Source organism: Phacochoerus africanus, chromosome 14 (genome assembly GCF_016906955.1).
Source record: "Phacochoerus africanus isolate WHEZ1 chromosome 14, ROS_Pafr_v1, whole genome shotgun sequence".
Classification (NCBI taxonomy): Eukaryota; Metazoa; Chordata; class Mammalia; order Artiodactyla; family Suidae; genus Phacochoerus; species Phacochoerus africanus.
In genome coordinates this window covers 44,627,060-44,649,997 of record NC_062557.1, presented here as the reverse complement: position 1 = coordinate 44,649,997, position 22,938 = coordinate 44,627,060, and the positions used below count along the sequence as shown (strand labels likewise).

Genomic DNA, 22,938 nt, shown 5'->3' with positions numbered 1-22,938 from the left:
GGCTCTCTGCCAGGCTCGCCCCCTCCGCGAAGCCCGGGCTCCTCTTTCCCCTCGGGAAGAGTGATCGACGCGCCGCTTCTCCCCAGAGCTGGGGCCGCTTCTCCCCAGACACTGCATGGGGCGGAGGGCCCCGGGGGATGAGTCCGGGCCGCGCCGCAAAGATTCTCTTCTCCGGAGTCCACAGCTTGGTCTCGGGGGCCACGTGTCGCCTAGGGGCCCAGGGCTCCAGCTTCCAGGTGCTAGGCAGCCGAAGCCTGGCAACCAGATCCGGGGAGCCTAGCTGGGCGGAGAGGCCAGGTTGGGCGCAGGGCCAGAACCTTCGCCCCAGCCTCAGGCTGCGCCCACATTCCTCCATCGACTGTGGCTCTGCAGCCCAGATCAGGCCCAGCCCAGCCCTGGGGTGGCCGCCACCCCCACCCCTAAAGAGACCACACTCTAGGCAGGCAGCTGATTTTTTTATTGGCACTACTTCCCAGACATTTGGGAAGCTAGTCTGGTCCAGCCAGTTACCCTTTCTCCCAACCTGCTTTGGGGGAATGGCATGGGTGAGAGATCCCCCTCTGCAGTACACTGCAGCCCATGCACTCCCTCTGGGAAGGGAGGCGCTCAGAAATTGTGCAATTCCCTGCCTCAGGATAGGGGAGTGGGGGCCGGTGGCAGCACTCCTGGGACTCCCTGCCCCAAGCAATGCGGGGGCCAGGCCCCTGGAATGACCAGTCCAGGCAGGCCTCAGCCGCCTGCCCTACTCCAAAGCACGGAGCTGGCCCGTCCCAGTAGACACCAGGGGCTTACTTCCTAACTGGGCTGGGGGAAGGGGCAGGTTCTGGATGGAGCCACAGCCACCTCCAGCCTTTTTCTGCAGAGGGTCTAGAGACCACCATGCTTCCAAAGGTTAGGTCTGGTCTCCAACTCTAGCCAGGCTGGACCCTCCAGTTACTGACTAAATAGAAGAAAGGAGGGCTGGGGAGGGGAAAGAGGGATGCTGGGGGAATAGGGTGGGTTGAGTTTTACATATCCAGGGCCAGAAGCAGAGCAGGGACTTAACTTGTTCTTATACCCCACTGATGACACGATCCAGGGGGCTGGTCATGCCTGAGGCACCTGCATTTTTCAAGAACATTCAGAAGAGAAGCAATATCAGGGTGTCCAGAGGAGGATCCAGGTGCCTTAAGGGGGGACTGGCTCATCTGTCACCGCTGCAGAGAACAAAAGAGAAATCACTGCAGCCTCCCCGAGGGCAGTGCCTCCAGCAAGCCTCAACCACCTCTACTCCCACCCACTCTGGGCCTGCCAGAGAGGTTCAGACTAAACTGGACTTGAGGGTTGGAGGAGAAAGACTGCCTTTGGGCCCTGGGGAGCAGTGGAGGCAACCCTTCAATGAGGCCCAAGAAGCACCTATCCTTGTCCACCCCAGAGGCTCGCTTTTGCCCTGCAGCTTCTGCTTTCACTTATCTGAGGGCTGAAGATGCTTTCAGTAATTTGGGCTGTGACCAGTAGGGATGGGGGTGTGGGCAGGGGCCAGCTAGGTTAACCTTTATGCCCATGAGGGTGAAGTCTGAACTCACGACGAACAGCCAGGAGAGTGTTTCCATGGCAGCAGGACACAGAAGTCACTGTATACGGGTGTGTCTCATCCAGCTGCACTGGCCTAGGGAGTCCAGCATCCTCATCCTTTCTTCCCAGTCGACCTCGGGCCCCTTTGCCCCAGGAGAACACTTCACCTTCTGCAAAAGGAGAGAAGTGGGAGAAGGACATGGCTTAGCAGCTATCATCCTAGAATGCCATACTGGCCCCAGTGTGAGGCTGAGCATAACCCTGCATTGCCCGTGGCGCTGCCCACGCCCCATCTGCCCCCACAGTGCCCATGAATCACCTGCCCCGATGGCTACAGTGAAGGCATCCCCACAAGCCACTGTCGATATCTTGATGCCCTGGAGGCCTTGGACTTGACAAGGTGCTCGGCTGACCCTGCGAGCGTTGGTACCCAACTGCCCATGCTGATTGCTGCCAAAAGTGTAGCAGTCGCCCGAGGCTGTTGGGGAGGAAAGAGGAGAGGAAGAAAAGGGTGCTTCAACTGGGGGTCAAGGAGGCCAGGAGGGTCCACGTTTGGCCTCCTGTGCCCAGGTCCTCCTCACCAGTTACAGCAGCTGAATGAGCAGTGCCCAGGTCCACGCTCAGCAGGGGTTCCTGGTCCAGGGGTGCAGAACCTAGTGGTGTGAAGGTCAGGGCCTCCTCCACTTGTTGGTGTGGGGCAGGCTCTTCCCCCAGAGAAAGGGGGTCCAGACCCAGCTTGTTGAACCTGAGGGCAGAGCCAGACATCAAGTCCAACGGACAGAGTTTATAGACTGTCCTCCCCCACCTCTCTGGGCAGGAACTGGTATACCAGCAGACAGACCCCACCCTGGGTCGAACCCGCAGCATCTGGAAGCCGCCCTCAGTTCTCATCCCTGGTGGGAGACGGGCGATGACAGGCGGAGCACGGGCAGCCAGGGAGGGCAGGGAACAGGCCAGTCCTAGTGCGCCTATTTACCTGTTGCTCCCACAGGCCAGGGCTTGGCCAGGCACAGTGAGGATCATGGAGGAATCAATGCCACATACAACCCGCTGGGCTTCCTGTCCTGGGGGCATGGGTACCAGCTGGGGGCAACAGTGGGACTCCCTGGTGCCTAGTCCCAGGCGGCCTACAAGGAGAAACCAGAACGGGGCTAGATTGCACTTTTCTTTTTTTTTTTTTTTTTTTTTTTTAGGGTTGCACCTTGGGCATATGCAAATCCCCAGGCTAGGGGTCAAATGGAAAATTTAGCTGCCAGCCTACACCACAACCACAGCAACACAAGATCCAAGCCGCATCTGTGACCTCCACCGCAACTTGTGGCAACACCAGATCCTTAACCAACTGAGCGAGGCCAGGGATCGAACCCCCATCCTCATGGATACTAATCGGGTTCTTAACTCACTGAGCCACAACAAGAACTCCTAGTTTTCGCTTTAGGGTTGCTGATGCCAGGATAAAGAGGACCCACGGAGAGGAGGTAACAGCATGAGTGAAGGTTGTTCCTCAGACAGAAATGCCCATCCTTGGCCCCTCCGTGGGTCAAAATCCTACTCCTCCTTTAAGGCCCTAATCAGATCCCAGGTCTGTCTCCTCCAGGTGGAGTCCCTTGCATTTTCTTCGGCTCCTACTCCTGTGGACCTTGAATGCAGCCCTGATACTGTCTGTCCTTTATCATGCTGGGGCCGTCACCACTTCCCCACCTAAAAAGTCCTCCAGGAGGACAGGAACCCCATCTAAGTCATCTCTATACAACAAATATTGCTGAATCAATGAAATCTCATTACATCCTGAACACCTTGTTTATCTTGTCTCAGCACTCAGCATGAGGTAGGCACATGGTGAGTGTGCAATAAAGGCTTTTTGAGTGAATAAATCAACAGAAATCAGAGAAAGAAAAAGGAGCAGAGAATAGGCCATGGGATAGAAGATGGCTATGAAGGGGAACAAATCATTTCAAAGGGTTCCAGAGGCTGGGACAGAGTGCAAGCTTACCACCATCCCCACGGCCCCAAGCAAATAGTTCTCGCTCAGTGGACAAGGCCAGAACATGAGAGGCCCCACAGGCCACCTGCACCATCTCGTAGCCCAGCAGGGCCTCCACAATGGTAGGCTAGAGACAGAAAAGAAGCAAGGGCAGACTGTGGGCAAGGGCCCTGAACCAGCCACCTGGCCTTGGCATCCCCTGTCGTTGGAGGCTACAAATTCTCCTGAGGTGGCTGTCTCTTTAATTCCCCCCCTGCACAAAGGGACACACACAGGGAAACCACTGGGGAAGGCTGGTCTTTCTGTACTTCCCCAGATGCTGTGCATAACAGGTGCAGCCTTGTGAGCTGGAGGGACCTGTGGCTGCTGGGATTCCCCTGCCTCTAATGTGGGTGTCAGCTCTCAAATGTGGGCTCCTTGCCATCTCCCCACTTCCTCCTTCTCAGGGTACACCCCAAACGCACCTGGCTGATGTCATTGAGGCTGCCATGGCCTAGGCACCCATTGCTGCCGCTGCCAAAAGTCATGATGATGCCTCGGTCTGGGGAGGAGGGCAATGAAGAGACGGAAAGGAGGGAGGTTAGGCGGCTTTTCCAGACCAGTGCTCTCCTTGGACTGGAGGAGCAAGAAAAAGTTAGCTGGAGGCTGGGGCTGGAAGAATGGAATTGAGGGAGAAAAAGAACTGGGGTCTTTTTTCCCAAGTGTGAGACTTTGGGCATGTGAGAGCCTCTGAGCCTTAGTTTCTAGGTCTGTCAAATGGGGGTGATACAACTATCACCAAGTGGGGGGGAATGCCTTGCTAGGCCTGCTGTGAAGGTAAAGGAGATTGTGGAAGTAAAGCCCCCTGGAAGATAGAGGCATTATTAAGTGAGCAGTTTGCACAGGACAGGCAATGAAGGAAGCGGCTCTAGGGGGCCTACTTATAGCCCAGTCCCCAGAGGGTAGTCTCCTGACCAGCTCACCAGTCAGGCAGGCCGTGAAGAGGTCCCCACAGGCCACGTGCTTGATAGTCACACCTGACTGGCCCTCCAGGAAACGGGAGACGAACTGGGGCTGGGGCTGCTCTATCGCCCCTGGGAGGAGGGCGCCCCCTCCGGCGCCTAGGGGCGGAGCCTGCGAGGAGACAGGGGAGGGAGCGGGTGGGGCATGGGTGGGGCCTGAGCGCTCGGGGCAGACCCTGGTGCCCCGCTCGGTTCAGGCCCACCCCAGCCCCCTCACCTCCCATAGGATGAGGCGCCCGGAGCGCGTGACGCCGGCCTTCTGGGTGCGCCCGGCTGCCACCTGGACCACCTCCGTGTTGAGCATTGGCAGCCGAAGTGGCGCGCTGAGCCCGCCGCCCCACGTGTACACAGATGACAGCGGCGGAGGAATGGCTGGCCGCGCAGGTCCCCGGGGGACGCCTGAGGGGACAGCTCATCAGGCCTATTAAGCTGGTGCGAGTGCTGCGCGGACCCCGGCGGTCCCTCCAACTTACCTCTGCAACGGGCGCTACTGGTCCTGCTCCCGGTGCTGCCCGGGACCAGGGGTGGCCCGGCGGCCGCGGACTTCTCTGCCCTGTGGGGTAGTTGGGGCGGGGGCCTCAGGACCAGGACCCTTGCCACACGCAGGAAGGGAGGATTTGTCCCAAGCACCCCTACGCGCCAGGCCTCCTGTGCTCCCACTGGGTCCCCCCACTGCTACCCAGGGCCCCCGCCCCACTCCCTGCACCGGCCTGCGCATGCGGACGCTGCCCAGGTCCGTGTGGAGGTTGAGCAGCGCGCGGATGCAGAGGGGCTGTGCCATGATGTGGCTGAGCGGCGGCCGCTGCGCGGGCTCCAGGCTGAGCAGACTGAGAACCAGCTGGCGCAGCTCAGGGCTGTACCGGTCGGAGATGGGCGCAAAGGTGCCACTCATGATCTTCAGCACCAGCGCTGGCAGGTTCTGTGAAGGTACCAAGTGTGGGGTTGGCCAGAACCTCAGGTGAGGCTCCTAAACAGCAGCAGCCCAGCTCCAGCCGCAGCCTCTGGCCTGGTGAGGGGGTCACAGGCCTGCCCTCAGAAGTCTTCCTTCTGGTGAGGGGACTCCCAGGATGACAGGGGAACCAAGCCCTGCTTTCAAGAACCTCTGATAGGGGAACTGCAGCCAGGTCTTCAGAAACCCCAGGTTATTGGGAAAACTCAAGTCTTCCCCATGGGAAGGTCCCTAATCAGATGGGAGAGCCCTGTGGTCAGGAGCCCTCAGTTTAATGGGGGCACCCAAGCCCTGCCCGTAGTCTGAGGGAAGCTGCGGCCCTGGCCCAGGGTACTCCACCAGCCTGATAAGAGAGATAAAACTGAGGCACAAGAGAAGAAACACACAGAAGTGGTTGGAGCCAAGGACCTCAGGAAAAAGGAGACAGAAGCAGGGATTTCCCAGCTGGCCCCTTGGCCGGGCAGGGGCTTACTCACCGCAGCCTCGAAGGCCCTCTTGAGGCTGGCCAGCTCATAGAGGACACAGCCCAGGGCCCAGATGTCACTCTTCTGGTTGTAGGGCTTGCCCTCACACAGTTCGGGGGAGATGTAGCATGGAGTACCCACCACCTGCAGGAGGGAAGCTGATATTACAGCCCTGGGGTGGATGGACCAAGGCTCTGCAAAAGTCCACTGAGAGACAGCTTCTCCTCAAAGCAGGCAGAAGTTCTTCCACTGGTAGGACCACCCAGCCTGGGACTGAGGGGTCAAGGTCTTGGGCGGGTGGGGTGGGGGCAGGAATGCAGAGCGGGCCTTGGCCCACAAGACCTCCAGCACCCTCGAGGTCCCCTCTGTGCCCAGGCACCGTGTAGGCCTTGCTCTTGCTGCTAAGGATCTTGGAGATGCCAAAGTCACCGATCTTGACGACCATGCGGTGTTTGTCTAGAAGGATGTTTTGGGTCTTGAGGTCCCGGTGCAGGATGAGGTGCGTGTGCACGTGATGCAGCGCCAGCAGGATCTGCACAAAGAAGTGCAGGATGGTCTCCTCCTCCAGCAGGGAGTTGCAGCGCTTCTGGATGAACTCAGCCAGCGTGCCGCCTGCAGCCGCAAGGGACTAGTCAAGGTCCAGGCTTTTCCCTGCCTGTGACTGTCCTTTTATGAAACTAAGGACCTGCCGGTGTCACACAACTGGGGTCACAACCCTATACCTCTGACCCTCAGTCAAGCCCGTTCCAAGGAGGGAAGCCATCTGTGTGCCTGCCTGTCCCAGAGGTAAGAGGCCTCTGGAGCCAAGCCAGTGCAAGGAGGCTGGCCCACCTGGTGCATATTCCATGGCGATCATGAGGGCCTTGTCCTCCAGGAAGTTCTCATAGTACTCAATGACATTGGGGTGGTTGAGCAGCTTGAGGACCTGGCACTCATTCTGGGCTGCCTGCCGCTCTTCCTTGGTCATCTGCTCCACCGGGATCTGCTTGATGATCACCAGCTTCTGGTCAGCCTTGCGCAGGCACAGATGAACAATCCTGGGGACACAGAGCACAGGAGTGGGTACCAGCTGAGCCTCCAGCCACATATCAGGCAGGGCAGACCTGGTGACTGGGTGTTCCTTAGGATGGGGAATGGGCGCCTAGAGTAAGAGGTCATTTAAGCAAGTGCAGAGAATATGCAGTGTAGTAATGGGAACTGACCACAAACTATGCCAGACCTTGGGCAAGTCATTTAACTTATCTGGGACTCAGTTCCACCAAGGCACAATGAGACAAATTAGTCTTGGTCTCTGTAAGTTTCCTCAGACTCTGGAGTTAATTGCCTGAGTTCAAATCCTGACTCCTCCTCTTAACTAGTTATCTGGTCTTAAATTCTGTGACATCAGGATCTGGAAAATAAAACTGATCTCACAAGGTTGTTGAGAGGATCAAATGACAAAATGCATGTACTACACTTAACACGGTGCCTGACACATCAAAGACACACAGTGAGGAGTTCCCATCATGGCTTAGTGGTTAAGGATCTGGCGTTGCTGTGAGCTGTGGTGTAGGTCACAGACGCATCTCAGATCCCGCATTGCTGTGGCTCTGGCGTAGGCCGGTGGCTGTTTAGAACCCTAGCCTGGGAACATCCACATGCCACAGGAGCAGCCCTAGAAAAGGCAAAAAGACAAAAAGACAAAAAAAAAAAACCCACAATGAGAAGAGTTCCCTGGCCTGGGACCTTCCATATGCTGTGGGTATGGCTGAAAAAGGAAAAACAAAAAACAAAAAAACAAGCACAAAAAACCCTCAACGAGTAGGAATCATTCTTTTTATTTATTACCTTCTCCCCACTCTGTTGTCACTGTCCATAAAAACAGGGTTTTGTTCTTTCTCCTTCACCACTACAACTCCCGTGCATAGTCTAGTGCATACCTGAGCGCTGAGCAGGAGCTCTAAGTGTCTGCTGAATGATGATCATCTAAGTATCAAATGTATTCTCTCCAGCTCAGACCTCTCCTCTGAGCCTCAGACTTACATATTCAACTACCTGCTTTGCATCTCTACCTAAGTGGCTAACAAGCATCCTAAATTTTAAGTAATTCAAGACAAAACTCTTTTTTCTTTTTTTGTCTTTTTAGGGCTGCACCTGTGGCATATGGAGGTTCCCAGGCTAGGGGTCAAATCGGAGTTGTCACTGCCGGCCCATGCCACAGCCACAGCAATGCCAGACCGTGCCGTGTCTGTGACCTACACCACAACTCAATGAAATGCTGGATCCTTAACCCACTGAGCGATGCCAGGGATTGAACCTGCATCCTCATGGATATTAGTCAGATTAATTTCCACTGAGCCATGACAGGAACTCCTCGAAACAAAACTCTTGATTTCTGCCCTCAAAGCCTTTCTTTCCTCAGTTTCTTCCATCTCAGTCAATGACACCACCATCCCTTGTTATTAAAGTCAAACACCTAAAAATCATGCCAGAATCTTTCCTCCATCTGACACTAACACATCAGTAAATCCTTTTCTACCTCCAAAACACTGTGTACTTATTCATTTTTCTCTGTACCTTCTGCTATATACTCTTGGCCAAATCATCATTTCTTGCCTAAAATACTGCACTAGACTTCTGAATGGTCCTTTTCACTCTTTTCACCCTCAAATTTAAATTCCACACAGCAGCTGGAGTGACATATTTTTTTAATTTTAAATTTTTAAAAAATTTTTGTCTTTTTAGGGCCACACCCGAGGCATGTGGCAATTCCCAGGCTAGTGGTCCAATCGGAGCTGTAGCCCCCAGCCTAGCCCCCAGCCTACACCACCACCACAGCAAAGTGGGATCTGAGCTATATCTGCAACCTACACCATAGCTCATGGCAACACGGGATCCTTAACCCAGTGAGTGAGGCCAGGGATGGAACCCATGTCCTCATGGATGCGAGTCGGGTTTGCTAACCGCTGAGCCAAGACGGGAACTTCCAGAGTGACGTTTTTTAAAATGCAAAGTATATCAAGACCATTCCTTTGCTTAAACCTCTTTCCTTTACACTGCAAATATATTCAACTTCTTAATCTCAGCCTACAGCAGCCATAATCTGGTTTCCGCCCTCTGTGACAATAACATTTTATTCCATCTTTACCTTGCTCACTACATTCCAACTACATTAGTCTTTTTCTCAGTTCCTTGAATACTCTGAATTCATTCCCACGTGAGGACCTTTGCATAAACTGGTTCCTCTGCTTGAGAAACTCTACCTTCTTCCGACTTCTGGTCCTCATTCCTCAAGTCTTGGCATTAAATCTCAACTATCCGAGAAATTTTCTTTCACCACCCCAAAGGAATACTCCCTGGTGGTGTACTCTATTCTCACAGGCAGTTTGTTGATCACTGCTTTAACAATGTCCTGTTTATTTTCTAATTTTCCGTTAGTCTGTAAGCTCGGAGAGGGAAAAGACCACGCCTCTTTTGGGCTTAGCTGTGTGCACAGCACCAAGATCCTGATGTGTATAGTTGCCGCTCAATATTTGTCGAATGAATGAATCAGGATAGAGCAACAGAACTCTGCGGGGGCGCAGAGAAGAGCCAGGGGCGTGACCTCCTTGGAGGCGGAGTTTCCCATCCGGGACCGGGACCGGAAGCCTGGGCGGGGCTTCTCGTAGTGGGCGCTAACACTTCGGGGCGGGGCTGAGCAGGCAACGATTTCGCGCTTAGCGATTTCGCGGGGCTTATTTTCCCTCTCCCGTAGCAATTTCCTCCCCCAGAGCCCTGGCTCACCCGAAGGCACCTCTCCCCACCACTCGGATCCGCTCGTACTTCTCCATCTCATTTTTCAGAGTCACATTTCCGGAATCCTCAAGCCCAGGCGCGGCGCTTGCGCGAACCCGCCTTCTCTAGAGCCACGCCTCCTGCTCTGCAAGATAATTACGGGGCGGAGCCGGGGGAGTTGGGTGTTGGTTCAGCCTCTCATCTGCTTTGGCTGTTTTGCAGGGTTCTTGTAGCCCGGATCCGCAGTCGCCCTTCCAAGGTCCAAGGAATGGAGTAATACGCTATTTTGGGGGGCACGCCCCGCAAAGGCCAACACAGCACCAGCCACCTCCCACATACGCATCTCGCCCTCGCAAAGCTTTCTTAGACTGGAGGGGTTCCCTGCGCACGCCGAAATGAGGGTTGGAGGCGAGGACCGATCTCTCTCTGCATCCCTATTTGCAAACTAGTGACTCTGTTTCGAAGGATAGGGCAGATTCTCACTGGCGTGCAAACGATAAACACTACCAAAATTGAACCGAGAGAGTCAGCGCTCTCGGTCTGTGGGGCAGGGTGCAGGGTTAGTTTCGTGTTTGCCTAGGGAGGAACCGGGGAAATCCCGAGCTATGCAAGTTGATTCGACTAGGCAGAAGGTGACACTGCTGTCAAGACTGAGCCCTGCGCTTGTCAACACCAACTCCCCAACGCGCACACACACAGCGCTGCCGCTGCCGCAGGGAAATCTGCCTTCAATACTCAACTAGGGAGAACTTCCTTGGGGGAAAATGGGAGGGAACGGGACTACCACCTGAAGGCATCCAGGCGGGAGAGGAGGAAAGAATCGTTCGGCTGATATGGGTTCAAATCTTCTGCCCAGAGGTGGGGGGCTGGTTAGTAGTACAATAGTCTAAGATCTTGGCCGGAAGTGAGTTTAATTCCAAGTGTCTACCCACCGCCTTCTGCCCTTCATGACCTCTATAAAATCTCAGTTAAGGTAGCAGGAAGGACGATGATTAGCTAAGGGATAGCGTCCCTATTTCTGAGTGGGTGAGGAACGTGAGGAAAGGGGTGTTTATCTTCTGTTCCCACCCTGGCCCTTGAAAGGGTACCCAAAACTACCTACGTGGAATGACCACTGGAAAGGCCCCATGAGGGCCTGTTGGTAGCTGGCTCAGGCCAGGGTGCCCGGCGGACAAAGCTGCCCTGTGAGCAGAGGAGGGCAAGGGGGAAAGCCACTCAGCTGGGACACTCCGTGTTCTCACCTAGAAACTGATCAGGCCTTGGTTGACCCGGAGCCCCAGAGAGGTTAATGTGTAACCTTGGAGCCATCAGGGGAGGCAGAGCAAACACCCAAACCTCTTGGCGCCTCAGGCTTCTGGTTTTCCCTCCCTCTCAGAGCAGCCCCCCACCCCCCCGCTCCAACTACTCCCTTCTCTTTTACCTCCGCCCTTTCGTTCGCTGAGTCTGGTTAACTCTTGGGCAAAAACACCACCTCCTTCCTTGTACGCCGGGAGGGGATCCCACGCCGCGTGAGGACAGGCTGTCACCTAGCGGTCGTGAGTTGCAACTGCTCCAGGCCACGGGCCGGCAAAGTGAGGGTCACCCTGGTGGCCTGGGCACATCGGCCGTCTTCCCCGCTCCGGCCTCCAGGAAGCGGGGAGAAGAGAGCTGGGACTGCCTGAGGGAGGACTGTGACTGCCGCGCGGCCCCAGGAGCCCAAGAGCCGGCTGGGAGGAGGGGTGGTGATAGGTTAGTCGACAGATTCTAGGCAGTGACTTGGGCGGGGTGAGGTAGAGGCAGGTAAACGTGTTCGACTCTGGCCTGAAGATGCTAGCGGAAAAATACGGTCTGAGAGATCATCGTCGGACACGGGGCACCGGCTGGTCCCCAGGTTTAGGGATTTAAAAGACGTGGGTGCGTGACGGGTCCCGCCCAGCTTTGCCGGTAAAGGAGGTAAGGGAGGAGAGAGTTCTCTCAGGGCCCGCCCAGGCAGGGGAGCTGGGACCCCAGGGGATTTGGGTTAACGAGGCCAGGCGAGCGAAGCGGGACTCCGTCGGCAGTCGGGAGGCGCCAGCGAGGGGTGGCTTGGCGGTGGCGGCCCCAGGACAGCCTCTTTTGCCCAACGTCCGCGGGAGCCTGGCGGGGCCTGAGGGGAAATGGGGCTCTCGCCCTCCGCGCTGCGGAGGCGCCGGAGGGGCGGGGACAGGAGGGCGGGGCGGGGCGGGGGCGCGGGTGGTTGGGGGCGGGGGCAGAGGCCGGACGGGAAGGGACGGGAGGAGCGAAGGGGGCCTAGAGGGCTCCGCGGAGACAGTGTGTGTGAGGCTGGCGGCCGCCAGGAAAGGCGTCGGGGGTGGGCCAGCCCAAAAGGGAGTCCCGTTCCCGAACTGCCGGAGGAGGCGGCCTAGAGGGCGAACAGACAGAAGGCAGGGAGGGTCAGCATGCCCCCGATGCTGCTCCCCGCCCTGCCGCTGCTCCTGGGCGCCACGCTGACCTTCCGGGCGCTCCGGCACGCGCTCTGTCGCCTGGCCCTACCGGCGCACGTGCGCGCCGACCCCCTGCGCACCTGGCGCTGGCACAACCTGCTCGTCTCCTTCGCCCATTCCATTGTGTCAGGGATCTGGGCGCTGCTGTGGTGAGTGAAGGACTGGGGGAGTGAAGGCGGCTAGGGGATCCCGCATTACTCTCCCCATCACTCATTGGCGGGCTGAGGCCCAGGCAGTCTCACCTGATTCCCGGTTTAGAATGCTGTCCAACCAGGAGCGGCTGCAGCCCCAGGGGAGGGGGGTTCTCACCTGGGAAACGGCGAACACCTGGGTTTCAGCCAAGCCCCTCCTCGCTCCCGGTCAGCCAATAGCACCAGCCCAGACTCCCCGGGCACTGGCATGGTTGTGGGTCCTTGGGGATACCGAGTGAAGCGCCTGCCTTCTTCCCTCCCATCCAGTATATGGCAGACCCCGGAGATGCTGGTAGAGATTGAAACAGCATGGTCGCTTTCTGGCTATCTCCTCGTTTGTTTCTCTGCAGGTAGGTCTTGCCTCGTATTAAGTAGTTGGGAGGGACAGGAATGTTTCTTGCTCAGTCCCGTTTATGACCTCTTCCCCATCCCTCGGCTAGGGTATTTCATCCACGACACGGTGGATATCGTGGTTAGTCATCAATCACGGGCTTCTTGGGAATACCTTGTCCATCACGTCATGGTAAGTGAGCAGGGGATGTGGAATAGGCCTGGTGCTAGCAACCTAACCTAAGCCTTTCTGAATCTGGGAGATAACCCCACCCAGGGGCCTATGGTCTAATGCTAGAATGCTGAGGGTTGGTAGTCTCTGAACCCTTGCTTCACTACTTGAGGCCAGCAATCGTGGCCTCATTTTCTTTGCCTGAAAACTCCACCCATAGCAAGAACCTGTGGGCAGGGTTCAAAATGTAATTGTATTGAACACACTGTGTTTCCAAAAGATGCAAACAGGGGAGGATTTCCTAGCCCCCAATCTTGTAGCCTTCATATTCCCACCAACTTCCAGAAAAGCTTTGGCATCTGAGTTCCCTAACCCATTCTCTCCCTTGCCTTGTAGGCCATGGGTGCCTTCTTTTCAGGCATCTTTTGGAGCAGATTTGTTGGTGGCGGTGTCTTAACCCTGCTGGTGGAGGTCAGCAACATCTTCCTCACCATACGTATGATGATGAAAATCAATAACGCCCAAGATCTCCTCCTCTATCGGGTCAACAAATACATCAACTTGGTCATGTATCTTCTCTTCCGCCTAGCCCCTCAGGCCTACCTCACCTATCTCTTCCTGGGTTATGCTGGCCAAAGGACCCTGGGAACCTTTCTGCTGAGCATCCTGCTCATGCTGGATGTCATGATCCTCATCTATTTTTCCCGCCTCCTCCGCTCTGACTTCTGCCCTGAGCAGATACCCAGGCAGAAACACAAGGACAAGTTCTTGACTGAGTGAAAAGCACAGACCCAGGGACTTGTGACAAAAAAACAGCCTCACATATAAACTGAGACTTCAGCCCTCACCTGAGGCGTCCTCTGGGGCCATGCTCTCCACCTTTCACATCTGCACCTACTATTGAAAACCCTAATGAAAGTACTCTTCTGAAGTCCTTGTCCTTTCTTGGGCAAGGGATGAGGGAAGCAGACAGACCGGTTGGACAGAGTAGATGGGTGTGGGGACAAGGTGCTACAGGAAAGCCAGCAGCTAACTCGCACTGCCCTAAAATGGGTGCTAATGAAAACTGAGTATTGGTTTTATACAAAGCCTCTTCCAGAGATAAAGGAAGAGGTTCTTGTAAAGCTTCTTGCTTGGTCTCTTACCTCTGTGATGGAGGCAAGCTGTAGTTGTCCTAAAAACACCAACCCCAGTCTGGTCACTGACATAAGTATGGTGAGGTGACAGTGCCAAGTGTCCCAACAGGGTTAGGTAACTGAGACCAAGAGTCTTGCCCAAGCCCTCTTACTCAGGTGTGTATATACCACAGTAAGGCCTCCCAACCAGAAATCAACATACAGACAAAAAAGCATGCATTTAGTGATGACTTTTATATTTAGAATTAGCCAGCTGGACTCAGTTTAGATGATCCCAATCTGAAAAACAAAAGGGAGCTTTGTTACTGGGAGCTGAAATGTGAAGATTAAAGTGGGAATGTCATAGTTAAAATGCAAAATGAGGGCACAAGATAAGGGGTAAGACAGGGGTGCAGTCAGTCAGTTGAGACTAATCACCGAAGTTTGATTCAGGCTTTGGTCGCTTAGAGATACATCATTTGCACCCAGGAAGGGGGGTGTTAAGGAGTTTGTAGTAAAGGAAGCTTACTTTGTTAGCAACATCCAAAGCATCATAGTCAGGAGCTAGTCGAACATATGCCTTCTTCTCTCCATCAGGCCTAGGGTGGAGAAGGAAGCCTTAGTCCCTGCTGCCCTCCCTGCCCCTATACACTCTCTTCCTCCCCAGTCTTCTGGCACATCAGTGGTTCCTTTGTTCATGTCATTTCCCCCCCCCCCCCCCCCCCCCCGCCACACACACAGCAGTTTTTCCATCATTTGCGCAGAGGGGATCAGTGACCCCACTAAGCCACAAAAGGAGCCAGTTTCATTTTATGGGAAACACCACAGGTGTTCTGATGTTAACTGTATGTTACTCTCGGGCCTGCTTCTGTCTAAAGACAGGGATCAAGAAAATGAGCACCATCCCCCCAAGCCCTAGAGGCAGGACAGTTTGAAGTCCATACTCCATACAAGGGACTGTAAATGTAGCAGGGACTGCCCACTTCTCAAGGCTTACACACTGGGAAGCCTACTTCAGAGGTGCTGGCCTCCTCCCCACCCCATGGGACCTCCCTCACCTGATCAAAGTGTTGACCTTAGCCACATCAATGTCATAGAGCTTCTTCACAGCCTGTTTAATCTGGTGCTTGTTGGCCTTGACATCCACAATGAACACAAGTGTGTTGTTGTCTTCTATCTTCTTCATGGCTGACTCAGTGGTGAGGGGGAACTTGATGATGGCATAGTGGTCAAGCCTGGGAGAGGCAAAAAGGGGTCACCTGGCTTGGGCCCAGTAAAAGAAAAGGTGGGCCCTCTTCTGGAGCCCAAGTGCATCAGACAACGAGGCAGCAATCATTTCTGTCAGACTCTGGTCGCTTAACGGTGTCACCATGTGCACCCCAAAGCCTGGGGACCTGAAGACTCAGCATGGGGCAGAACCCTGGTGCTCTTTCCTATGAAGGGCTTTCATCCTTTAAGTGATTAAACACTGATCTGAGTTCCAGACGTCTTCATTCTTTATCTGACCTCAACATTTCTGAAGGGCCAATTTCTAGAAGAAACCCAAGACTTAAGAGGTTAGATAACCCCAAAATACACATACCACAGAATCTTGAAACCCAGGCTAGGATTCCAAAGAATGTTAATGCTTCACCATGACGCAGAATCAATTATTTTGCCCCTTCTGAGGGCTTGCAGGCCATGGATTCCTTCTTTTTATGGCCACGCCCACAGCACATGGAGGTTCCCAGGCCAGGGTTCAAACCTGTACCCCAGCAGTGACCTGAGCTGCTGCATTAGGGTCCTTAAACCAACCACTGTACCTCAGCAGGAAATCCCAGGCCATCAATTCTAAAAGCTTTTTATTTACAGCTAGCTCACATTAAAGATTCAGCAGCTTGAACGCACCCAACACATCTTTCCACCTGAAAGTTAAAGAGAAGCAAGGCCCTATTTGCCTGGATACATCGTCCTGTTTTGAAGCTAAAGGTAAGATCTCAACATCTCATCTTGCTAAATCTAGGTTCAAGTGGGGGTAAAAAGCCTTATCAAGTCCTTTTCTCCAAGAACATATTATTTTTCTTTGGAAACAGTGGGTCCTCACTGGTGGTTAACTACTACCATGGCTCTACTCTAAACTGTGCTCCTTAAGGCCAGTCATTACTAGCAGTGTGACACCAAAACTATCAAGCACCCTAACCTTTTGCCCACTCTGCCAGACCATTCCTTGAGTGTAAAGAAGTGAGTGAAAAAAGCTGCTATATACTGCTACAGGCCTTCACAACGGAGACAAATGAATCTCATCAATCTACAATAACCCAGGAGTTCCCGTCGTGGCACAGTGGTTAACGAATCCGACTAGGAACCATGAGGTTGCGGGTTCGGTCCCTGCCCTTGCTCAGTGGGTTAAGGATCCGGCGTTGCCGTGAGCTGTGATGTAGGTTGCATACGCAGCTCGGATCCCCCGTTGCTGTGGCTCTGGCGTAGGCCGATGGCTGCAGCTCCGATTGGACCCCTCTCCTGGGAACCTCCATATGCCGAGGGAGCAGCCCAACAAATAGCAAAAAGACAAAAAAAAAAAAAAAAAAAGAATAACCCCACACCCTCACCTTCAAGGACTATTCCCTACAGCAATAGGTGCAATTAAGAACAACCTAAACCTGGAACCCCAGAACAAAGAACATTTAAGCCCCACTTTTACACTCACAAGAAAGTAGACCACGCAGGAAGCAATTATTAACCTAAAAATTACCTAACCTTGACACTGACTCTGGGTTTAAAACAACAATTCCTGCCAATATTCCCAAAACACCTTTTGTTCTTAAATCATCTCCTCACACACCCATTACAGAAACCCACTAAATTACCAACATGATTCTGAGAAGCCATGCTCTAGGTTTGGTAAATTTCCAAATTACCAACAGAGAACACCCATACATCTTTTCATAAGTACCGGGGAGTACTAACTTGTTTCTCCTAGGGGCGCTCTTCCGAGGATATTTGGGCTGCCTTCTGAGTCGCAGTGTTTTGGGCCGTCGGAAGGTGGGTGACGTCCGGATCTTCTTTTTTTTGTGACTGTGGACGCCTTTCAACACTGCTTTCTTGGCCTTCAAAGCCTTTGCCTTGGCTTCGGCTTTGGGAGGGGCAGGGGCTGAGAGAAATAAAGAAAATGAAGAGTGCAAGAGATACAGAAATCGATCGCTTCCGGCCTCAAGACCAGTAGTGGGCGCCCCAGGCTACACGTGCATCAGTGGTTCCTTTGAAGACATCACAAGCCTCAGGAAGTTCAAGTTTTTCCATCATATGCACGACACTAGGGCGAACTTGGGTTACGATGAAAAAAATTTACTAGCAATGATCGAACGCTTGCTAACTGCCAGAACCTGAACTAATAGTTCTATATATACCACCGCACAGCCATCTTGGGAAGGTATACAGCTCCATTTAACATGGGGGTTAAAGAGGAAAAACAAGTTGAGGGTACAGACTCTCTACAGGCCTGGAGACATGGAGCTCCCCAGGGCCGACTGTCTGGCTGTCCTGGGCAGGTGGTGCCGGCCAGGCTTGCCTCCCCTGACTCCTTCACCGAACCCAGCCCATGCGGCTGGGCCCACGCGCTCCTCAGCATTGCCGAAACGTGAGGAGCCGCTCCGGAGCAGACACCCAAAGGCTTGGCCCTGCCACCGTCCTCCCAGTCGGTTCACTCTGCTTACGGGGATCCCAGGACAGTCAGCAGTGGAACCCCAAGCCCCAGCACACACCTTCCTTCTTTGCCTTCGGCGCCATCTTCGTGAAAAGGGTTTCTAAGACCTGTTCCCACGGGCTTATAGGGCCAAGTCTCACTAAAGACTCGCGATTCTTTTTGCTTAAGGCTGATTGGATAATATGCAGCGCGGCGCCCGCCGGGAATGGTAGATTTAACTTCCTCGCGAGAGGGACTAAACTAGCACCACCCCTCTTTATGTCAGACACTAAGGCTTCATGGGGGTTGTAGTTTTTTGGAGACACGTGTTTGCTGCGGCGGGTGGATGGTGTAGCCGGCGGCTGCAAGGCTCTGAACGCTTCCCATCTTGAGCAACTTTAGAGAATTACAGTTCCAAGAACTGTAACACTGCAAACGGAATTAATATATTGTAGTTAAATTGACTTAGGGAGAGTGAAGCAAAATTCTATAACATTCGAGCAGAATTTGTCCAGTCCAACTACCTTAGACAACGTCTGTGGAAGTTGAGGTCGATAGAGGGGACATGGCTTATTTATAACGCGGTGATTCCTCGGCAGAAAAAGTCGAGTCAGGCAGAGGGGAGGAGCAGAGGGGCAGAAGGGAGGAGCTAAGTGTCAAGAGAGGGTAGGAGGCGGCCACATCTTCCCCCTTACCTGTGACAGATTTCATGCATCTTCACGATAATACTCTTTTAAGAGACTGCCAATATTTCAAACACCTAGCGCCCAGATTTCTCCAGGAAATCTCTTTGCTCCAGTCATCTTTGCATCCTCAAATTCAGTTCTTGACACAGAGCAGTTTAGTAATGCTCAGGTTTGCTTCTTTGAGGGACTGTGCTTACCCCACTTCACACAGACTTTCTGCCCTCCCGTCCCCTCTTGGAATCAGAGTTCCCCCTTTGAAGGTGAGATTGATATGTGCTATCCCCTCTTCTAGACTGCAGACTGTAAAAAGGAAAGGGGGGCGGGGAAGATTCAAATAGGGTCAGAGCAAAGAACGCCCATGCCAGAGAGGAGTACCTTTGGCCCAGAGCCTTGACCGCTCCAAAGTGCGGAATCCTGGGTTCTCCTAGCCCTCCTTTATCCTCCATCGAGGGAGGCAGCTTGGTCTTCGCCCCCACCCCCCAATCTACAGATCAGCCTTGGAGGAAAAGGCACCAGACTTCGGACATCTCTCTCCTCGGTGGGCACCTGACTCCGACCCTGACACCCCCTCTACGCTTCCCACCATCACCTCCCAGGGCAGAAGGGCGAGCGGGGGCAGACAATATGAGTCATGCCCTGGGCCTGGAGTTGAGGAGGGAAGCGCCGCCTCTCCTAGGGCCCCTTCTCTCCCCCTTTCCCCTCCCGCTGGTTCCTGGCACAACCAGATGCTGCGCAGCAATCACCGATTCCCCATCACCAGTTCGGCTGGGTAAGGGTCCCCACGGAGGCTCCGACCAGCACCGGAGGTGCAGAGGAGAGAGACCCGGGGGATCCCGAACTGGACTGATTCCAACCTGCGTGGGGGCAGGCCTGGTGCCACGTGAGGCGTCTGGCGGGGGGGAGCCTCTGCTGGGGCAGCGGTCGGGGGAGAAGAGGAGGGGGAGGCCAGGGCGGGCTGCAAGGCTGAGAGCTGCCGGGAGAGGGGCGGGGGGCGGCCCTTTCCCAGGAATTTCCGGGGATCAAGTTACAGCGCTCTCTGAGGGAGAGCAGAGTGGGACCAGAGGCCCTGCAGCGGACTGGGCCCCTCGCCCCCTCCTCCAGCCGACCCCCGCCCGCGCCGTCCCTGCTTACACTGACCCCGTGTGGCGGGGCCGCTCCGGGCCCCCGGGCCGTTCTGTTATGGTAGGGCCGCCTCAACCCCGACTTGTCGTCGGGTCCCCACGGCCTCGAGTTATTGTAGGAACTATTCGGCCCCGAGTTATTGTAGGGTCTGCGCGGGCCCGGGTCCCCCCAGACGGGACTCCTCGACCCCACTTGGTGGCCCAGGAGTCTCCCCGTCCCCGAGTCGTCCTCGGGACGCCCCGGGCCCGGGTGATTGTGGGTTCGCCCCGGCCCCGGGTGATTGTCTCATCCCCGTGGCCTGCGGTGGTCGTAGCGTCCCCGAGGCCACGGGCTCCCCTAGGCTCCCCGTGGCCCCGAGTTATAGTCGGGACCCCTCGGTCGAGGGTGATTGTCGGGTCTCCGCGGGCGCGAGTCGCTGGGGCGGATCAGGCCTCTGCGCCTTCTCCAGGCGCCCCGCAAAGCCGCAGGCAAGATGAACATCCTGGCGCCAGTGCGGAGGGACCGCGTCCTGGCGGAGCTGCCCCAGGTAGGCGCTAAGGCCACGTCGGGCTCCAGGCTGTGGTGGGTGTGGGCAGGGAGAGGCGGCACCAGATCCGTTAGAGGTTTGGGCCCAGCCTTGCCGCCCTGCTAGGCCTGCTTCTGGGTGGTCCCTTCCCCACCCTTCCACCCCCCCCCCCCGCCCGGGCTGCTTAGTTGCGGGAAGAGGGCCAGGAATGGGTGAGTCCCATTCTCTTCCATCCCTCTCAGTGCCTGAGGAAGGAGGCCGCTTTGCACGTGCGCAAAGACTTCCACCCCCGCGTCACCTGCGCCTGCCAGGAGCACCGGACAGGCACCGTGGGGTGAGTTAGAGACACCCCTTAAAAAAGGGAAGTCCCAGGAAACCTGTACATAAGGCTCTATTTCAGCCTCTGCCGGCTATATGATTATGCCCCCTTTTCATGTCCTCATGTGCTCCCTTTTCTTCCAGCAAGCTTGTGGCAAGTCCAGTGAGATGGGGTGGGGTAGGAGGGTGGCAGTTTAATTCCAGACACAGAGATGGTGTCCATGATGAGGGCGTGGTCACCAGCTCAGCTTCCCTCAGGGCAGGGGGCCGTCCTAGAGGGATGAGTCCCATTGTGGGTAAAAAAAAAAAAAAAAAAACTAGTGACAGTTGTCACCATTAGTTGTGCACTTACTGTGTGTTATACCAGGCAGTGTTTTGGGTACCATTATTGTCTTTTATTAAATGGAAAAAACCATCACACTTTTAAGATGTATCCTTATTTCAGAGATGTTAGAATGTATGTGTGTGTGGGGGGGGTATATCTTAGAATATAGGACATTTAGCTCATTTTAACCTTCACAACAACCCAATAAAATGTGTGCTAAATCTCCACTTAACAAATGTTGACACTGAGGTTCAGAGAAGCTAAGAAACTTGTCCTAAGTCACACAGTTGGTAAGTGTGAGAACTGGAATTCAAATTCATATCTCCAATACTGAAGCACAGAACACTCCTCCCCAGCGCATCTGTCCAGCCCTGGTGTCCGTGGTAACTTCAGCCTGGGTGCAGCTACCTTTGTGGACCTACTAGGGAACACTGGGGCTCCTGTGAGTGAAAGAGCTAGTGCTCACTCTTCCTGCCCACTCTTATGTCCAGCAGATTTAAGATCTCCAAGGTCATTGTGGTGGGGGACCTGTCGGTGGGGAAGACTTGTCTCATTAATAGGTAAGAGGGGGGTGTTAGCTGAGCTGGGTTGTGCTGGGCAGGGTGGGCCCAGGTCTAGCCAGATGGGCTGGGCTCAGGACCAGAGCATCTGGTGCCCCCTCAGGTTCTGCAAAGACACGTTTGATAAGAACTATAAGGCCACCATTGGAGTGGACTTTGAGATGGAACGATTTGAGGTGCTGGGCGTCCCCTTCAGTTTGCAGCTGTGAGTTCTTCCTCCACTCCTTCCCGCCATTCCTTCCCCCGTCACCTATACCCCACCTCACCCACCCCTTCCCCCCACCCCACACATACCTGTGTTTCCTGCCTCCTTCCTCCCAGCTGGGATACCGCTGGACAGGAGAGGTTCAAATGCATTGCATCGACTTACTACCGTGGCGCTCAAGGTAAGGGCCTGGGTGAGTGAAGTAGGGGCAGGTGGGTGCACCTAGGGCTGGAAATGAGCCAGTAGTGGCTTCTGCCACAATCTGCAGCTGTTTCTACCACTCTTACAGCCATCATCATTGTCTTCAACCTGAATGATGTGGCCTCCCTGGAACATACCAAGTATGTGGGGATGCTCAACTGGATTGGGGGCTCTGGGAAGAGAAGATTCAAAAAAGAGGGGGGTCAGGGGCACAGTAGGGAAGGAGAAGAATGCATCCAGGACCAGAGGGAGGCTAATTGGGCATAAGAGCATCAGTGGGGGGAGCCTTCCTATCCCCCTCATCCCTTGCTGTCCACTGTCCATGGCAGGCAGTGGCTAGCGGATGCGCTCAAGGAGAATGACCCTTCCAGTGTGCTTCTCTTTCTCGTGGGCTCCAAGAAGGACCTGAGTGTGAGTGTGCCAGTGGGGGGACTTCCCGCCATGACGAGGGAAACCCCACCCCCAGCATCTGACTCGGACTTTTGCTCAGACTCCTGCTCAGTACGTGCTGATGGAGAAGGACGCACTCAAGGTGGCCCAAGAGATGAAGGCCGAGTACTGGGCAGTCTCCTCTCTCACGGGTGAGTCACAGACTTCTGGCCTTCCTTCTGCTCTGGCATCCCTGCCTACTTTACCTCTCACTCCTCCACCTCCAGCTGTGCCCATTGACCCCAGGCCTGGAACTGCTCCTGAGCACCCATCTGCTCCCTGTGTCAGGTGAAAATGTCCGGGAATTCTTCTTCCGTGTGGCGGCACTGACCTTTGAGGCCAACGTGCTGGCTGAGCTGGAGAAATCAGGGTCCCGGCGCATTGGGGACGTTGTCCGTGAGTGCCTGCCTGGGTGAGGGTGGCAGAGAGCACAGGGACCCTCCAGGCCTGCTTCATGTATTTATTACTCTTCTTAAGGTCTCAACAGTGATGACAGCAACCTCTACCTAACTGCCAGCAAGAAGAAGCCCACGTGCTGCCCATGAAGGGTGAGGGGACTGTCCAGAGACTGCCCAGCTTCAGGGCGCTGTGCCACCTTGACTCTCCCAGAGCTTAACTCTCCAGGACATTTGCACTGACTGTTTTTCCAGACCAAAGAACTGCCCCTTGGCAGTATCCCCAGATTGGTAGCTGGGACCAGGCGAGTCCTGTCCTCAGGCACCGTGCCAAAGACCTCCCTTGCCCCACCTCCAGGGGCCCTGCAGGCTGCTGTGGTGGGGAGGTGGGCCCTGCTGCTCTTGCTCAGCCTGCTGGGCCCTCTGGGTATGAGGATGCCTAACGGTTCCAGCCTCACACTGTGCCTTATGCATTAAAATATCCGTTATTAGCAGGCTGGGAGCTGGAGTCCTTTGTGGGGGATCAGGCATGTGGAATGGGTAGGGCTGTAGGGTG

At 54.9% G+C, this 22,938-nt stretch overlaps 4 protein-coding genes and 4 non-coding genes across 11 annotated transcripts; 2 read left to right on the top strand and 6 right to left on the bottom strand.

The window, feature by feature from the left end:
* Positions 1-442: 442 nt before the first annotated feature.
* Positions 443-11,413, bottom strand: NEK8 (NIMA related kinase 8). 4 transcript variants are annotated; one of them, XM_047759032.1, is made up of 16 exons: positions 11,126-11,413; positions 9,715-9,845; positions 6,784-6,989; positions 6,332-6,564; positions 5,965-6,096; positions 5,250-5,458; positions 5,013-5,092; positions 4,757-4,938; positions 4,501-4,651; positions 4,003-4,079; positions 3,548-3,665; positions 2,531-2,681; positions 2,136-2,299; positions 1,874-2,032; positions 1,566-1,724; positions 443-1,196 (listed from the first exon to the last, which is right to left on the bottom strand). In XM_047759032.1, exons 2-16 carry the CDS (start codon positions 9,759-9,761, stop codon positions 1,168-1,170), a joined length of 2,097 nt encoding a protein of 698 aa, XP_047614988.1. In that variant the 5' UTR covers positions 9,762-9,845; positions 11,126-11,413; the 3' UTR covers positions 443-1,167. The 4 variants fall into 4 exon arrangements, with proteins under 4 accessions (XP_047614988.1, XP_047614987.1, XP_047614989.1 ...); XM_047759031.1 differs by having other exon boundaries at positions 9,715-9,850; positions 11,126-11,412; XM_047759033.1 differs by lacking the exon at positions 9,715-9,845 and having other exon boundaries at positions 11,126-11,411.
* A 537-nt stretch (positions 11,414-11,950) lies between these two features.
* Positions 11,951-13,791, top strand: TLCD1 (TLC domain containing 1). Its single transcript, XM_047759037.1, has 4 exons — positions 11,951-12,316; positions 12,626-12,708; positions 12,799-12,881; positions 13,257-13,791. Exons 1-4 carry the CDS (start codon positions 12,123-12,125, stop codon positions 13,638-13,640), a joined length of 744 nt encoding a protein of 247 aa, XP_047614993.1. The 5' UTR covers positions 11,951-12,122; the 3' UTR covers positions 13,641-13,791.
* A 424-nt stretch (positions 13,792-14,215) lies between these two features.
* On the bottom strand, positions 14,216-17,815 carry RPL23A (ribosomal protein L23a). Its single transcript, XM_047759038.1, has 5 exons — positions 17,716-17,815; positions 16,922-17,105; positions 15,034-15,210; positions 14,505-14,574; positions 14,216-14,275 (listed from the first exon to the last, which is right to left on the bottom strand). Exons 1-5 carry the CDS (start codon positions 17,738-17,740, stop codon positions 14,261-14,263), a joined length of 471 nt encoding a protein of 156 aa, XP_047614994.1. The 5' UTR covers positions 17,741-17,815; the 3' UTR covers positions 14,216-14,260.
* Positions 14,385-14,461, bottom strand: LOC125115328 (small nucleolar RNA Z17). The gene has a single exon (XR_007132039.1). It is a non-coding gene; the product is annotated as a small nucleolar RNA Z17 (small nucleolar RNA).
* On the bottom strand, positions 14,650-14,737 carry LOC125115321 (small nucleolar RNA SNORD42). Its single transcript, XR_007132033.1, has one exon. It is a non-coding gene; the product is annotated as a small nucleolar RNA SNORD42 (small nucleolar RNA).
* LOC125115327 (small nucleolar RNA Z17) lies at positions 15,283-15,354 on the bottom strand. Its single transcript, XR_007132038.1, has one exon. It is a non-coding gene; the product is annotated as a small nucleolar RNA Z17 (small nucleolar RNA).
* LOC125115320 (small nucleolar RNA SNORD42) lies at positions 17,197-17,263 on the bottom strand. Its single transcript, XR_007132032.1, has one exon. It is a non-coding gene; the product is annotated as a small nucleolar RNA SNORD42 (small nucleolar RNA).
* A 1,116-nt stretch (positions 17,816-18,931) lies between the features above and the next one.
* RAB34 (RAB34, member RAS oncogene family) lies at positions 18,932-22,876 on the top strand. Its single transcript, XM_047759039.1, is given in 13 exon segments — positions 18,932-19,019; positions 19,022-19,091; position 19,373; positions 19,893-19,970; positions 20,192-20,283; positions 21,087-21,152; positions 21,256-21,357; positions 21,474-21,538; positions 21,647-21,698; positions 21,888-21,969; positions 22,049-22,139; positions 22,276-22,383; positions 22,465-22,876. Coding segments are annotated over 13 exon segments (948 nt in total). The 5' UTR covers positions 18,932-18,946; the 3' UTR covers positions 22,533-22,876.
* Positions 22,877-22,938: the final 62 nt, after the last annotated feature.

Excerpts from the sequence above, each read along its gene's own strand:
- NEK8 (XM_047759032.1), bottom strand. The coding sequence starts at position 9,761 with ATGGAGAAGTACGAGCGGATCCGAGTGGTGGGGAGAGGTGCCTTCGG. Across the intron at positions 6,565-6,783 it reads CGCCATGGAATATGCACCAG|GCGGCACGCTGGCTGAGTTC; the intron begins GTGGGCCAGCCT and ends TTGCGGCTGCAG. Across the intron at positions 2,300-2,530 it reads CTGGCCTGTGGGAGCAACAG|GTTCAACAAGCTGGGTCTGG; the intron begins GTAAATAGGCGC and ends CTCTGCCCTCAG.
- TLCD1 (XM_047759037.1), top strand. The coding sequence starts at position 12,123 with ATGCCCCCGATGCTGCTCCCCGCCCTGCCGCTGCTCCTGGGCGCCACG. Across the intron at positions 12,317-12,625 it reads GGGATCTGGGCGCTGCTGTG|TATATGGCAGACCCCGGAGA; the intron begins GTGAGTGAAGGA and ends CCTCCCATCCAG. Across the intron at positions 12,882-13,256 it reads ACCTTGTCCATCACGTCATG|GCCATGGGTGCCTTCTTTTC; the intron begins GTAAGTGAGCAG and ends CTTGCCTTGTAG.
- RPL23A (XM_047759038.1), bottom strand. The coding sequence starts at position 17,740 with ATGGCGCCGAAGGCAAAGAAGGAAG. Across the intron at positions 17,106-17,715 it reads GCCGAAGGCAAAGAAGGAAG|CCCCTGCCCCTCCCAAAGCC; the intron begins GTGTGTGCTGGG and ends TATTTCTCTCAG. Across the intron at positions 14,575-15,033 it reads AAGGTCAACACTTTGATCAG|GCCTGATGGAGAGAAGAAGG; the intron begins GTGAGGGAGGTC and ends TCTCCACCCTAG.